Genomic DNA, 13,552 nt, shown 5'->3' on the forward strand with positions numbered 1-13,552 from the left:
AAAGATACTCCATGCCAACAGAAACCAAAAAGAACTGGTATACGATCCTAATATCAGACAAAATAAACTTCAACTTGAAAACTGCTGAAAAAGACAAAGAAGGGCACCATGTAATGATTAAGGGATCAATTCAACAGGAAGAAGTGACTATTGTAAAAGTACATGCACCTAGTTACAGTCACCTGGTTATTTAAAGAAATGTTAATGGATCTAAAGGGAGATAGGACTCCAATACAATAGTAATGGGGTGGAGGGAGGTCAGACCAAGGCAACAGGACCAGTCTCACAGGGCAAAATAGCTAATAAGGAAGGGGTATATAAGCCAGCAGTGACAGAGCCATGAGAATTTCATGCAGAGAAGCCCAGGAGTCCAACAGAGACTGAGCAGGCCCACACTGAGGGAGCAAAAAGTGGTGGAAGAGCAGTGGAGAAACCGAACCTCGAGACTGACACCACCCCCACCCCCGGCAGACCAGGCGAGACACGAGGTCTCAAGTCCACGGAGCTGTGGGTAGAAGTGGGCGGGGGAGCCTGGTGAACTGTGTTTGAAGTTCCAAGCTGGAAGAACAGGGGAACAAATGGAGAGGTTGGGCACCTCCTACCATCCATGTCTCCCCCTCCCCACAATCAGACCTGCAGCCTGCTGGGAGAAGCCATATTATTTGTTTACATCTTCAAATGTAAGCAGGGGGCGACTGCTTTGCTGCTCATGCTCATGTCCGTCAATTGGGGGGGCCACTTCACAAGACCCCAGAAATAGGATCACAACATTCCAGAGTAATTTCCCCACCACCAGCAGCAAGCTGTACAACAAGGAGAAGTACTAAATATCGAAATCTCGAGCTGGTTCCATGCACAAGCGAGAAGCAAGCCCAACCCCAAAAGGCAGGGCTTAGTGCATCAGAGCTCTCGTACCTGCCCCATCAAGATCAAGAAGTGAACAGGACGACTCCTGGAGGCGGCCCTGCGTGCTTCCATTTGCAACACACAGACACATAGCAGCTCATAGCAGTGGGAAATCTCACTGTTAGGTAGGAAGTCAGATATGAGCTTATGTGTGTATGACATAAAGGCTTAAAGAGAAGACGTCTATGTCCAGCATATGCATCTGCATCTCAAAGTCATCCCAATAACGTTTCAGGGGCAGCCCAGTGTTCACATCCTGCACTGCCCCTTCCTACCCCATAATCTGCCAGGTGGGGTCCCTGCCCCTTCTGCCTGACAATCTTCCACAATCGCAGCCCAGTATCTGAATTTAAAATACCCTGCTCCAGATCCTGGGTTAGGATGGTGCCAGCTAGGCTTCCTCCTGTCTGATACCTTCAGAGGAAAACCCAGATAGGAGCTTCTTACTATTTGCATCCATAAAATCCTTTGTTTCAGGAGATGTGTGAAGACAAATACTCATCTCCTTAAAAACCCCCAGCCTCCACCGGACGGTGCGCTCTGCCTCTCTGCTGAGCTGCCTGCCTGCCTGGCCAGGTGTAATCTCTCCATTCAACCATGTAACCTCGTCCCCCCCCCCCGCCCGCCCCAGTCCAAGTGACTGCGCACTCTCTCTCAGGTCCTATCTGGAGAGGTGCCCATCCGTTCTTACGAATGTCCCTTCCCTAATAAACTTTGCTATTTTACTACTCTGTCTCACGCCTGAATTCTTTCTTGCAAAGACAAGAACTCTGCCATTCACAGTAACATCACCACAAGCACCAAGACACATATTTAAGAGAAAAGCAACCGGAAATGCCAAAAAAACAAAGGAAAAAACCTTAATAAGGATAAGAAAGACAGTATGAGTCCCTCCCAAAGGAATACTACAACTCTTCAATAATAGAAGCTGGAGAAGAGGCTGAGGTTATGCCAGAAATGGAATTCAGAAAATTAATCATCAGATTACTTAGAAGCAATCAGAAATAAACTCACAATCTAAATGAAACATGTTCCCAAGAAATTGAGATATTAAAGAGAAGTCAGTATGACCTTGTCTAAATAAGATTGGAGTTGGTGAACTCAAAAGGCTTCCATAGCCTTGGCAACCCATGATAAGAGCCTAGGGTGATTACTGATGCCATAAACAAGAGTGTCAATTGTTAAGTCAACAACAGGAGTCATTGTGCACTTACTCCCCATGTAGGATCTCTGTCCTTAATGTGTTATACTATGCAAATTAATGCTATAACTAGTACTCAAACAGTACTTTACACTTTGTGTTTCTGTGTGGGTGCAAACTGTTGAAATCTTTACTTAATATATACTAAATTGATCTTCTGTATATAATGATAATTGAAAATGAACCTTGATGTGAATGGAATGGGAGAGGGAGCTGGAAATGGGAGGGTTGCAGGTGGGAGGGAAGTTACGGGGGGGGGGCACTGTAATCCAAAAGCTGTACTTTGGAAATTTATGTTTATTAAATAAAAGTTAAAAAAAGAGAAGTCAGAATGAAATACTAGAAATGAAGAATTCCATAGTTCAAATAAAAAATGCAGTGGAAAGCCTTAACAATAGAATAAGTGAGACAGAAAAAAGAATATCAGACTAGAAGACAATTTTCTGGAAATAATAAGGTCAGACCAAACACAAGAAGAAGAAATTAGGAAACTGAAAAACATGGTAGGAGATCTACAAGATTCTATCAAACGACCCAACACACAGATCCTAGACTGCCAGAAGGCATGGAGAGAAAGAATTAGAAGGCCTTCTTAATGCAATAATAACAGAAAACTTCTGCAATCTGGAGAAAGAGACATCCAAGTACAGGAAGTACACAGAATTCCCAAAAGACAGGAAGAGAAAAGATCTGCACCTTGACACATTGTAGCATAGCTCTCCTCCATAACGCATAAAGAAAAGATCTTAAAACCTGCAGGAGAGAAAGACAAATCACACTCAGAAAACCCAATTAGATTCACTTCCAACTTCTCATCACAAACCCTAAAGACAAGGAGAGAATGGAAGACATACTCCAAGTCCTAAGGGAAAAAAATTGTCAACCCAGAATACTGTACCCTGCAAAGCTCTCATTTATGAATGAAGGAAAAATAAGGATCTTCCACAACAAACAGAAATTGAAAGAATTTCTAACTACCTGCACAGCCCTAAAAAGATGTTCAAGGATGTGCTACACACAAAAACACAGAAACAGGAACATCCCTACAAAAGTAGTTGAATGCAGAAAATGACCCAGCAAAAGTACAAACAAAATTCAAAAACAGAACTATTTACAGAAACATGGCAGGGCAAAGTCGGCACTTAACAATACGTATGGTGAATGTAAATGGCCTGAACTCACCAGTTAAAAGACACAGACTAGCTGAATGGATTAAAAAAGAAAATCCATCTATTTGCTGCCTACAAGAAACATATCTTTCCAACAAAGATGCATGCAGACTGAAAGTGAAAGGATGAAACAAGATATTCCACGCTAACAGAAACCAAAAAAGAGCTGGTGTGGCCATCCTAAATCAGACAAAATAAACTTTAACACAAAAACTATTAAAAGAGATAAAGAAGGGCACTATACAATGATTAAAGGATCAATTCAACAGGAAAATGTGACTATTATAAATGTATATGCACATAATAACAGGGCACCTGGTTATTTAAAAGAAATGTAAAGGGAGATATAGATTCAAATACAATAGTAATGGGGGACTTCAATACCCCACTTTCAGCAATGGACAGATCAATGAGGCAGAATATCAAAAAAGAAATAACAGAGTTAATCAATACCATAGACAAAATAGACCTATTAGCCTATTAGCTATCTATAGAGCCTTCCACCCTACAGCCACAGGGTACATCTTATTCTACTTGGTACATGGAACTTTCTATAGGATTGACCACATACTAGGCCATAAAGCAAGTCTAAGCAAATTCAAGCAAATCAAATCATGCCATGCATCTTCTCGGACCACAATGCAAGGAAACTGAAAATCAACAACTCAAGAATCTCTACATTATATGAAAACACATGGAGAATGAACAACATGTTCCTGAATGCACAGTGGGTCATAGAAGAAATCAAAAGAGAAATCAGAAAATTTCTGGAAACAAATGAAGACAACAATACAACATACCAAAATTTGTGGGATACAGCAAAAGCAGTGTTAACAGGAAACAACTCTCCCAGAACTTATTGGTAAACCCTTCTATAAACAACTTATATTTATTTTAGTAACTAACCATATGAATGCCATCTTTATTAAAGTACATATGGTACATGTGGTCTTGGTTGACATAAAATATTCTGTTGAGATAAAAGGAATAAAAAGCACATACCTCATCAAATATGACATAGCGCATTCTTTCTGTCCATTTCTGATAATGAGGTGATAGCAAGAGTATTTCCAAACACTGAGGCACTGTTACTAATATCTGTTTTTTTTTTAAAAAAAGCTGTTTTAATTTCCAAACATTAATAAGAAATTTTATGACACACTATATCCATCTTGACATTTCCATGTTCAAAAAAATATTTCATTAATGTGAAAGTAAAATGAATATGTACAACTGATCCCCACATATGCTGCCACTGATACACTCAAAAGCAGTTAAGTTTGTTTCATTAAGAAACATTCTCTTGGGGCTGGTGCTGTGATGTAGCAGGTAAAGCCGCTGCCTGCAGTGCCAGCATCCCATATGGGCACCAGTTCTAGTCTCGGCTGCTCCACTTCTGATTCAGCTCTCTGCTATGGCTTGGGGAAGCAGTAGAGGATGGCCCAAGTGCTTGGGCCCCTGTACCCATGTGGGAGACCAGGAAGAAGCTCCTGGCTCCTGGCTTCGGATCACCACAGCTCCAGCCATTATGGTCAGTTGGGGAGCGAACCAGCAGATGGAAGACCTCTCTCTCTCTCTGCCTCTCCTCTCTCTGTAGAACTCTTTCAAATAAATAAATAAATCTTTTTTAAAAAAAAGAAATATTCTCTGGCACAGTATTCTGGGAATACAAAAGTCACCATGTCCTGAAACCATCTCTACTAAAGAGGAAGTTGCTTCCTCAGGCTAAAATTTCAGAAAAGTAATGCATTCTCTTTACGTAACATTTATGTAATGTAAACATTTAATAATTAATATAGAATTAAAATATCATCAGTAATCAAATTCTTAGATAAGAAAAATTATACAAACCATCTAGCCCAATATAAATACATCTATCAGGGTAGCTGTGGGTTTCATGTTACCCCATTAAAACCCTACGTGTCTCCCAGAGTGCCACATTCACACTACGACTCATCACGCGGACAGCTGTGACGTACCTGACAGTTCAAGGTGTCGTGGCGGTAATCCCTTGTGAAAACTCCACACACCACTGAGCCTTTCGGCAGTGCTTTAGTAAACAAATTGTAGACAGTTCCCACCACCTGGTTAACCAGAGCCTGCAGTCACAAAAGACAGAGTGAGCGGCTACTCAGTAAACTATCAACAATGCTGCAAAAAAACTGGTTCAAGCAAACCCACGTCTGGAACCACTGATACGCAACAATGCAGTACCGAACTGGTAACAATTCTGCCCTAATAAGGCAATACCTCACAGCAAATCCTTCCACCAATTCCATTTAAGTTTTCTAAATGTTATATAATACAATGCAGTGCCTGTTGATGGGATGGCCAGCAACAAAAACACAAACAGTGGTTCCTCGTCCCGTCAGTGTAATATGTGCTGATACAGGTAATATTAGATGGCGCCTGTATTTTACAATGCTGAACAGTAATGGGCACAGCACTGAAGCTCACTAAGCTCCCGCGTCCTCATCAGTGAAGGATGTGGCTCGTGGGACGCAGGGCCCCTCCCCACACTGGCTCCTCGCAGTGCAGCTGTAAGCCTGGGAATTAAGTATTTTGCTAGGGAAAGTGAGAGGAAGGAGTGTATCCCAAAACCCCTTTTGAGAGAAAAAGAATATTTATTTCGCAAGTGCCCTTTAACTCTACTTCACCCAGGTTGCTGCAAAGGAAGAAACCCATGGCCCCTGTAAGAATCCAAGGCTCTTCCATCAGGCACCTGCCCAACCCCAGAGCTGGTAAAACTGAGGGGAGAAGCGCCTCTCTCTCTCTCTCTCTCTCTCTCTCCCTCTCTCCCTCTCTCTCTCTCTCTCTTGAACTTGTCTGTCCTCTCTTAAGTACACAAGCCTGGCACCAACACCAAATCATTCCCATTGGCAAGACTCTCAGAAGTGTCCAGCCCTGTCTTTTCACAAGTGCTGGCCCTAGGGAGATTTATGAGAGAACACTAATAAACAAATGCTTGTGAATGGCACATTTACCCATCATTATTCATGCCCAGACAGTACACTGGATGCCTGGTGTGCCTTGTCTCAGGTCACGCTCGGAACAACAGCATAAAGTAAGTGGTGCCGTGTCTCCTTGCAGGTGGAAAACATGCCAGGAAACTGGCCAAGGGCACACAGCACATGAGCACCAAGCCCACGACTGTGTGACACTGGAGGCTGGGCACTACCAGGTGGGACACACGGCTACGGTAGAGGAACACCCCTAGAACAGCGCAGGGTCACAGGGCACGATACCTTTGTGGGCGCGACGTACACGGCCACTCCGTCATCGCTCTCCCGCAGGACTTTCCCCATGCAGTAGTAGGAGGCGTAGGTTTTCCCTGATGAGGTTGGAACAACAATCACAGCCGACTCATTGTTATCTACGACATCCAGGAGTTCCCTCTGAGGGAAAAAAAATCACCTTTCATTGGAAAATGCATCTTCACTGTCCATTTTTAAGTTAGCTTCAACTAGCTCTTAGACTAGTGTTTACAGTTCTGAGACCTGCTAGTGCTCAAGATGGCAGGAATCACCACTTCCGGCTATGTGCAAATAACCCAAATCACTGGAGACAGGAAAGTCCTTACTTAAACTTAGATTTAAAAACCCTCTAATACAGCAGAGGACAGTGCCATGGGTCTGTAGCCTGGCTCTTGGAGTTCTTTTTAGTTCAGATTAGGGAAACCTCATGCTGAGACGGAATTACCAAAACCTGTTGCTCTTTTCATTTCCATGTTTCATTAATTATGGTCAGCGAATGATTAAGGTGTAGAAAAGAAGTTTTTCAAAAAATACATAATAGGATCCGTGACACATCATGATGTATTATGAGTGACTGTGGTTGAACAATTGGACAACCCAAAAGCAACACTACTTTAAAAAAAAAAAAAAACGGTATATTTTGCCAAATATACATCAGGCACCTATTTTGTTATGTGAATTAAGTGGCTGCACAGAATTGGAGTGTATAGTTGGGTTCTTGTTTGTTTTGTTTTTGCTTTTGTTTTTATTTGAGGGGCAAAGACACAGATAGACAAAGACAGGTCCCATCTGCTGGTTCACTCCCCAAATGGCTAGAAACTGGGAACTCAATCCAGGTCTCCCCTGTGAATGGCAGGATCCCAATCACTTGAGCTTTCACTGCTGCCTCCTAGCGTGCATTAGCAAGAGCTGGAGTCAGACGCTGCACGTGACACCCAAGCACTATGGTTTGGGACGCGGCGTCCTGACCAATGGCTTCACAACCAGGTCAAACTGCTGCTTCTCAATGCATTGCTTCCCATACTCCATTTAAGAGAACCAGTGTATCTGTCACTCAACTGACTCGTCACTGCATTGCTTTATCTCTTGGGCCAAGACATGATTTACTTTTCTTGTCATTAAGTCGCTTTCTAGAACAACAGGCATTTTCAAAATTTGTCGCACACAATGAGGTCTGAACACACAGTTTCACCGAAGCGTCTTTGCCTTTCCATACGACAGATCTTTTAGAGAAATACCTGCCACGTGTCCGGTATAAAATGATGCACCCGGCGATCTGGATCACTTCTTTCTTCTCGGAACAAGTAAGGGCCCATGTGCGTTAACTGAAACCGAGCGGCTCCCATGTGAACTGAGTATTTAGAAATATCCTTCCCAGCACCTGACTCCTTCCCCTAAAATAAGTATGGTGCATTAGACCTCTGTACGACTTTACAATTCCTAACCTGGGCATGCAGGAATTATTCCCAATCCTGTTGTAGTTTGCTTTGCCTCAGTGAGATTATTTTTTCATGTTCTTTCAATAAGCTGCAACTCTTAAAACTGGATAACCCAATTTTGGAGTTACCAGAGGGTAAAAGTGCCACTCAACTTAATATATCATTACAATAGCACAGGGAACATTGAGGCTATATTCAGTATAATTTTTTAAATATCATTTTTATGGCAAGATCATTTTCCATGGCATATAAGTAAAAGACAATATGAAATTGATCTTTTGTTACAAATTAGTAAAATCTTTGATAACTGTTCCACAATTATTACACACACACACACACACTCACACACACTAAAACTGTATTTCCTTTAAGGAATTTTTTCTGACCTTAAAAAGGCATCTTTGGTAAAAATAAATATCTCTGTAAAGATCTATATAACAAATACCTATCATCTTACAAGTCAAACTATTTTACTCAGAGAATTCCACCCAATGGGTCAACAGCTCTTACTACAGGGCCTCAACATCACAGGAAATTCACGTGCTTGGCTGAGCCTCCATTCTCAGAGTTCTGACAAAACTGGATTATGATCATATTAGCCATGCATGGAAAACATAAACTTCTGTGCCAAAGTGTTCTCACTGTCAATCAACACCAAGACATGTTTGGACACAATGATGGCTTGGAGCAGAGAAGACTTCATTTAAAAATTGCCAAAAACATTAATGGAAAATGTTTAAAAACAAGCTTTTTAAAATTTATTTACTTTCTCATTTAAGAAATTAAAAAGTAATAGCAGTTTTGGTCATGCAATGTTTAAGCAAATATCCTATTTCAAATCTACAGCTGTTGGAAATAGCTAGATTCCCGTTCTGATCATCACCATCAAGGTTTTCTTGTTTTATTTTTTTAGAGAGAGAGTTGCTTTCCTAGAGCTTATAGGTCTCCAAGTCTCTTAAAGGAGTGAGGAACAGCTCTCCTCCCTTCAGACAAACCCTATACCTGTGCAACATAAGGTAGGCATAGAATAACCAAAGGAAGGGATTTGTGTGACAGACTCATAATTTCCACTCTTGATGTTCACATCCTGCATTAAGATAATTCTTTCCAATGAAATTAGTTTCTCTATCCTCATGGCTTCAAAGGCCTTCTTAAATATGTCAGTCTTCCTGATAGAAGGCTTATTAGATGGGATAGTTAAATTTTGTCTGTGGCACTTGGGGAACAGAGATGTAGGGCTCCTTCCATGTTTGCATGATAGGAAACCTGACCTCAGACCCTTAGTGAATCTACAGAATCACCAAAGACTGGTTGAAAGTATTCCTGAGATGAGCAGAGCGAGATACACCAAGGAAGGGGCCACAGGCCCTGCTGAGATTCCTAGCAAGGCTAACCTAGCAAAGACGGGGGTCCCAGTGAAGCGTAAGGAAAGTCAGAAAGCCTAAAATGGGGAGATTTGGCATAGGAAGTGGAGAGCTACCTATATCTCCTCTTTTTGGCTTCTCACCCTGAGCTGGTATCTCTCCCCACATCCCTTATATTTCTCTACTTACAGAAATATCTCCACTCTAAGACCATGCAGTACCCCAAGCATGTCTTCATAATTTCTAAAAACACTATTTTAAAGGCATTACTTGAAGAGATTTTTTTAAAAAATTTATTTAGTTGAAAGGCAGACTTACAGAGAGAGAAAGGCAGAAGTAGAGAGAGAGAGAGAGAGGTGTTCCATCTGCTGGTTCACTCCCCAACTGAGCACCATGGCTAGAGCTGTGCTTATCCGAAGCCAGGACCCAGGAGCTTGGGCCATCTTCCATTGCTTTCCCAGGCCATAGCAGAGAGCTGGATTGGAAGTGGAGCAGCTGGGTCTTGAACCAGCACCCGTATGGGATGCTGGCACTGCAGGTGGTGGCTTAACCCTCTATACCACAGCACTGGCCCCTTGAAGAGATATTTTGACCTACAATTTTTCTCTGGGGCCAGCATTGTGGCTCAAGGGGTTAATCTTCCACCTGCAAGGTCAACATCCATATTCCAGTCCCATCTCTCTGCTAATGCACCTGGGAAAGCAGCATAAGATGATCTAAGTATTTAGGGATCTGTGATCCACATTGGAAACCAGAATAGAGTTCCTGGCTCCTGGCTTCACCTTAGCCCAGGCCTAGCTATTACAACCATTATGGGAGTGAATCAGTGTATGGAAGATTTATTCTCTTCTAAAAGTTAACTAAAGATAAGGCATGACAAGAACCATGACCAAAAAGTGTTCCACTTCTATGAAATTTGCACACAAATTTTTGAAACAATGAACATATGAATAAAATACAAACAAAAAAATTCAGACAATGACATATGTGTAAGAGTTATCTGTAACCCCAGTTCTTTGCAGCTCAATTCACAATAGCCAAGATACAGAATCAACCCAGATGTCCAACAACTGATGACTAGATAAAGAAATTATGGTTTATATACACTATGGAGTACCACTCAGTGATAAAAAAAAATGAAATCTTGACTTTTGCAACAAAATGGATGCAACTGGAAACCATTATACTTGGTGAAGTAAGCCAGTCCCAAAAAGACAGATACCATATGTTTTTCCTGATCTGTAGTAACTAACAGAGTACTTAAAATGTAATGTATTGGAATTAAATTGACATTTTGAGATTTGATGACTGTTTATAGCCCTTGTCTCTACTGTTAAGGGATGGTGGTTTTTTTTTTTTTTTTTCTTTCATACTATTTGTTGAACTATTTAGTGTAGCAGGGTTAATCTTAGGAGTTTCAAGTAAACTGAAAATATATCATTGTAAAAGTTGAGAGTGGGAACAGGAGAGGGAGGAGGAAGAACAGTTGGAGCATGGGTGGGAAGGAGGGTATAGTATCACCATGTTCCTAATCCGTATATATGAAATACACAAAATTTGTATACATTAAAATTAAAAAAAGGAGAGAAATAAGGACATGTCTTAGTGGCTTCCTGGGTAGGGAGAAGAGTGTAAGAAAGGCTACACAATACTAGATGGTCTCCAGTGAAGACTCACCACAGCGTTGCATTCATCTGGCACAGGCACAGGGAAAAGCAGCAGCCCGGCTATGAGCTGAGGGGATGAACTACCGAAAACAGCTGCCGCAAAACTCCACAGCAAACATAGTTCTCTGTACTCAACAGAATCTGTTGGAACTAGTAGCAGAGGTAACTAGGGACCCGATGTGTATAGCCCTGGCATCCTGGGTAAGATGGGAAGTCGGTTGTGTGGATAAATATGAATCCTAGAAAAATACACAGTCATAAACATTAGACCTGTGTCTATACAGTATAATGCATGGTTAACTGTGAACTATTAGCTTAATCTAATGTATACTGATTCTCAATATATTCAGAATATACAGTTCTGGTGACAGGTATTGATTCTCAATATATCCCATAAAATATTTCACAGACACACACATACACACACACTCACACGAATGTCAAGTAGTATCTTCCATGGCATTTACCTGAGGACATAACGTGTGTGCCAAGTTGTCAAACCCGATATATTTTAGATATTTGGCTAATTTTTGCCTGTGTGTATTCTGTAACAATTCTGAGTATTTCTCGTGCAGTATGTGAATCCTCTTCATCATCTGAATTACCACATTTATATCTTTGGATTCTGCTTCTGTTGAAGTAAAATAATTGCACGACCTAAGTGAAGCAAGAGAGTGATAACAACCCACACTCTACCCCAGCGCTGACTTAATTTTAAGATTTTAAAGAAAGCATATTCACATGAACCACTCACAATAATCAAAGAACTCACAACTCCCAGTTCTGCATGACAATTAAAAGTGTGGGCTCCTAGATTCTAAAAGTGCTGCTAGACTTAGCAAGCGAAAAACAGGAAGCCTGCTTTGACAAAAACTACAGGGCACATATTCACAAAATTCATCACACACCTGAAATGCAAACTTAACGTGCCTTTTCTGACATAGAAACATGGCAAATTACTTCTCTCAGCCTTGTTTTCTTTCTCTGTATAAGGGAGATATTAACCACAGGGCTCACCTCACATGGCTATTATCAAGATTAAACAAAATAATCTACATAAAATGATACAATAATTTCCTAAGAACATGACCATTCTATACTCTTTTATTACTCTTCTAATAATTACTTTTCTGTGACCACAATTAAGAGATAAATATTTTTTATCTTATCTCCAATCAAAATTGCTCATTCTTGGGCCTTCAGCCATGACACTGTGGTTATATCCCAATTTATTACTTATTCAATTTGTGCATATAGATTGAAGTAAACTTTTCATTAAAAATGTTGCTGTGTCACTGACATTCAGGCACATAATTGGTTCTCCTAGGGCTTTACGTATTATATCAAGATAGGAAGCCTATCCCAAAGAATTGTGAGAATTTAACAATTTTGTGTGTGTGTGTGTGTGTGTGTGTATGGTATTTGGCCAATAGCTGGCTATGAAGAACTGTCTGCTGCATTGACTTCTGAGTTGACTCTTTCCACCAATGCCTTTCACACACAAACAACTGTGGATCCAACAAGAGGAAATCCTTCTAAGACTTCACAAGAGTTCCATAATCACAGAAGAATCAATGCCAGCTCTTTTGCTGTCCTTATTAATCTCTGATTTCAAGAAACTTCTAGAATTGATGTCCTTATATACCTGGTTTTAGACAGCATTCTTTCAATAATTTGAAACAGGCATCCAATCCAACCATTTCTGCAATAAATTTTACAGATTTAACAGCACATATCTGGAGAAAATCTTCTAGTCTTTTGATTCCAGAGTGAAGATTCTCTTTAATTTCTTTTTCAATAGAGACAAATTATTCCATCTCTCTTCCTCCTTTTTCTCTAGTTTAGCTAGTTGTCTCTTTTGATTTTCTTCAATAAGTTTTTCTGCATTTTTCTTCTAAAAAATAGAAATAAAATTAAATAAACATAAAAGCAATTGTTTCCAGATTAATACTTTTTATATTTGGAAGGAAATATTTAATATCTTGGACTATTAGTTTAGCATTCAGAGCACTTAAGGACATCAAATTGGACCTTTGGTGTTGCAAAGAATTAAATGTAAATATCTTTTTTTATACACAAAGATGGTAATTGGCTATTCCTTTTCTCTATCTTCTCAGCTGCTAACCCCTTAGTCCATTATACTGAAAGCCAGTGTTTAGGCAGTCCAGATCTGTGCTGAGTCTAAGAAACACCCAACAAAGGTCCAATGAGGATAAGTATCTTTTATATGACCAGACCAACTGGTAAAATTACAAAAACTCCCTGGGGTGTGACACATTGCACTGTATAGAAATCAAATACAACTCTTGTGCAGTGGTAGCCAAGAGAACAGGATATGATGAAAGCAGTTATGAATAGATAAAAATCAGACCTAAAATTGCAATAGCTGGAATACTGCTTGCAATGGAAAATGCCACCATGGCCATTCTCTGGCTAACTCTCTTGTCCAGTTCCCAGGGCGCATCTTTACTTAGCCCAGCCTTCCACCCCCAGTATGGAAATACAGGCCATCTAAGAATATCTGAGCACTAGCAAATGACACCAGCTCCTCA

At 40.6% G+C, this 13,552-nt stretch overlaps 1 protein-coding gene across 1 annotated transcript in view; it reads right to left on the reverse strand.

The window, feature by feature from the left end:
• The window catches only part of LOC127486657 (putative ATP-dependent RNA helicase DDX60), a 101,313-nt gene that overhangs the window by 42,330 nt on the left and 45,431 nt on the right, over nucleotides 1-13,552 (reverse strand). The window contains 6 exon segments of the mRNA XM_089303228.1: nucleotides 4,279-4,374; nucleotides 5,256-5,375; nucleotides 6,522-6,671; nucleotides 7,769-7,924; nucleotides 11,468-11,692; nucleotides 12,754-12,894. Coding sequence (XP_089159354.1) covers nucleotides 4,279-4,374; nucleotides 5,256-5,375; nucleotides 6,522-6,671; nucleotides 7,769-7,924; nucleotides 11,468-11,692; nucleotides 12,754-12,894 — 888 coding nt within the window.

The sequence above is a fragment of the Oryctolagus cuniculus genome, chromosome 8, assembly GCF_051225735.1.
Source record: "Oryctolagus cuniculus isolate XC-2025 breed Fujian yellow rabbit chromosome 8, ASM5122573v1, whole genome shotgun sequence".
Taxonomy (NCBI): Eukaryota; Metazoa; Chordata; class Mammalia; order Lagomorpha; family Leporidae; genus Oryctolagus; species Oryctolagus cuniculus.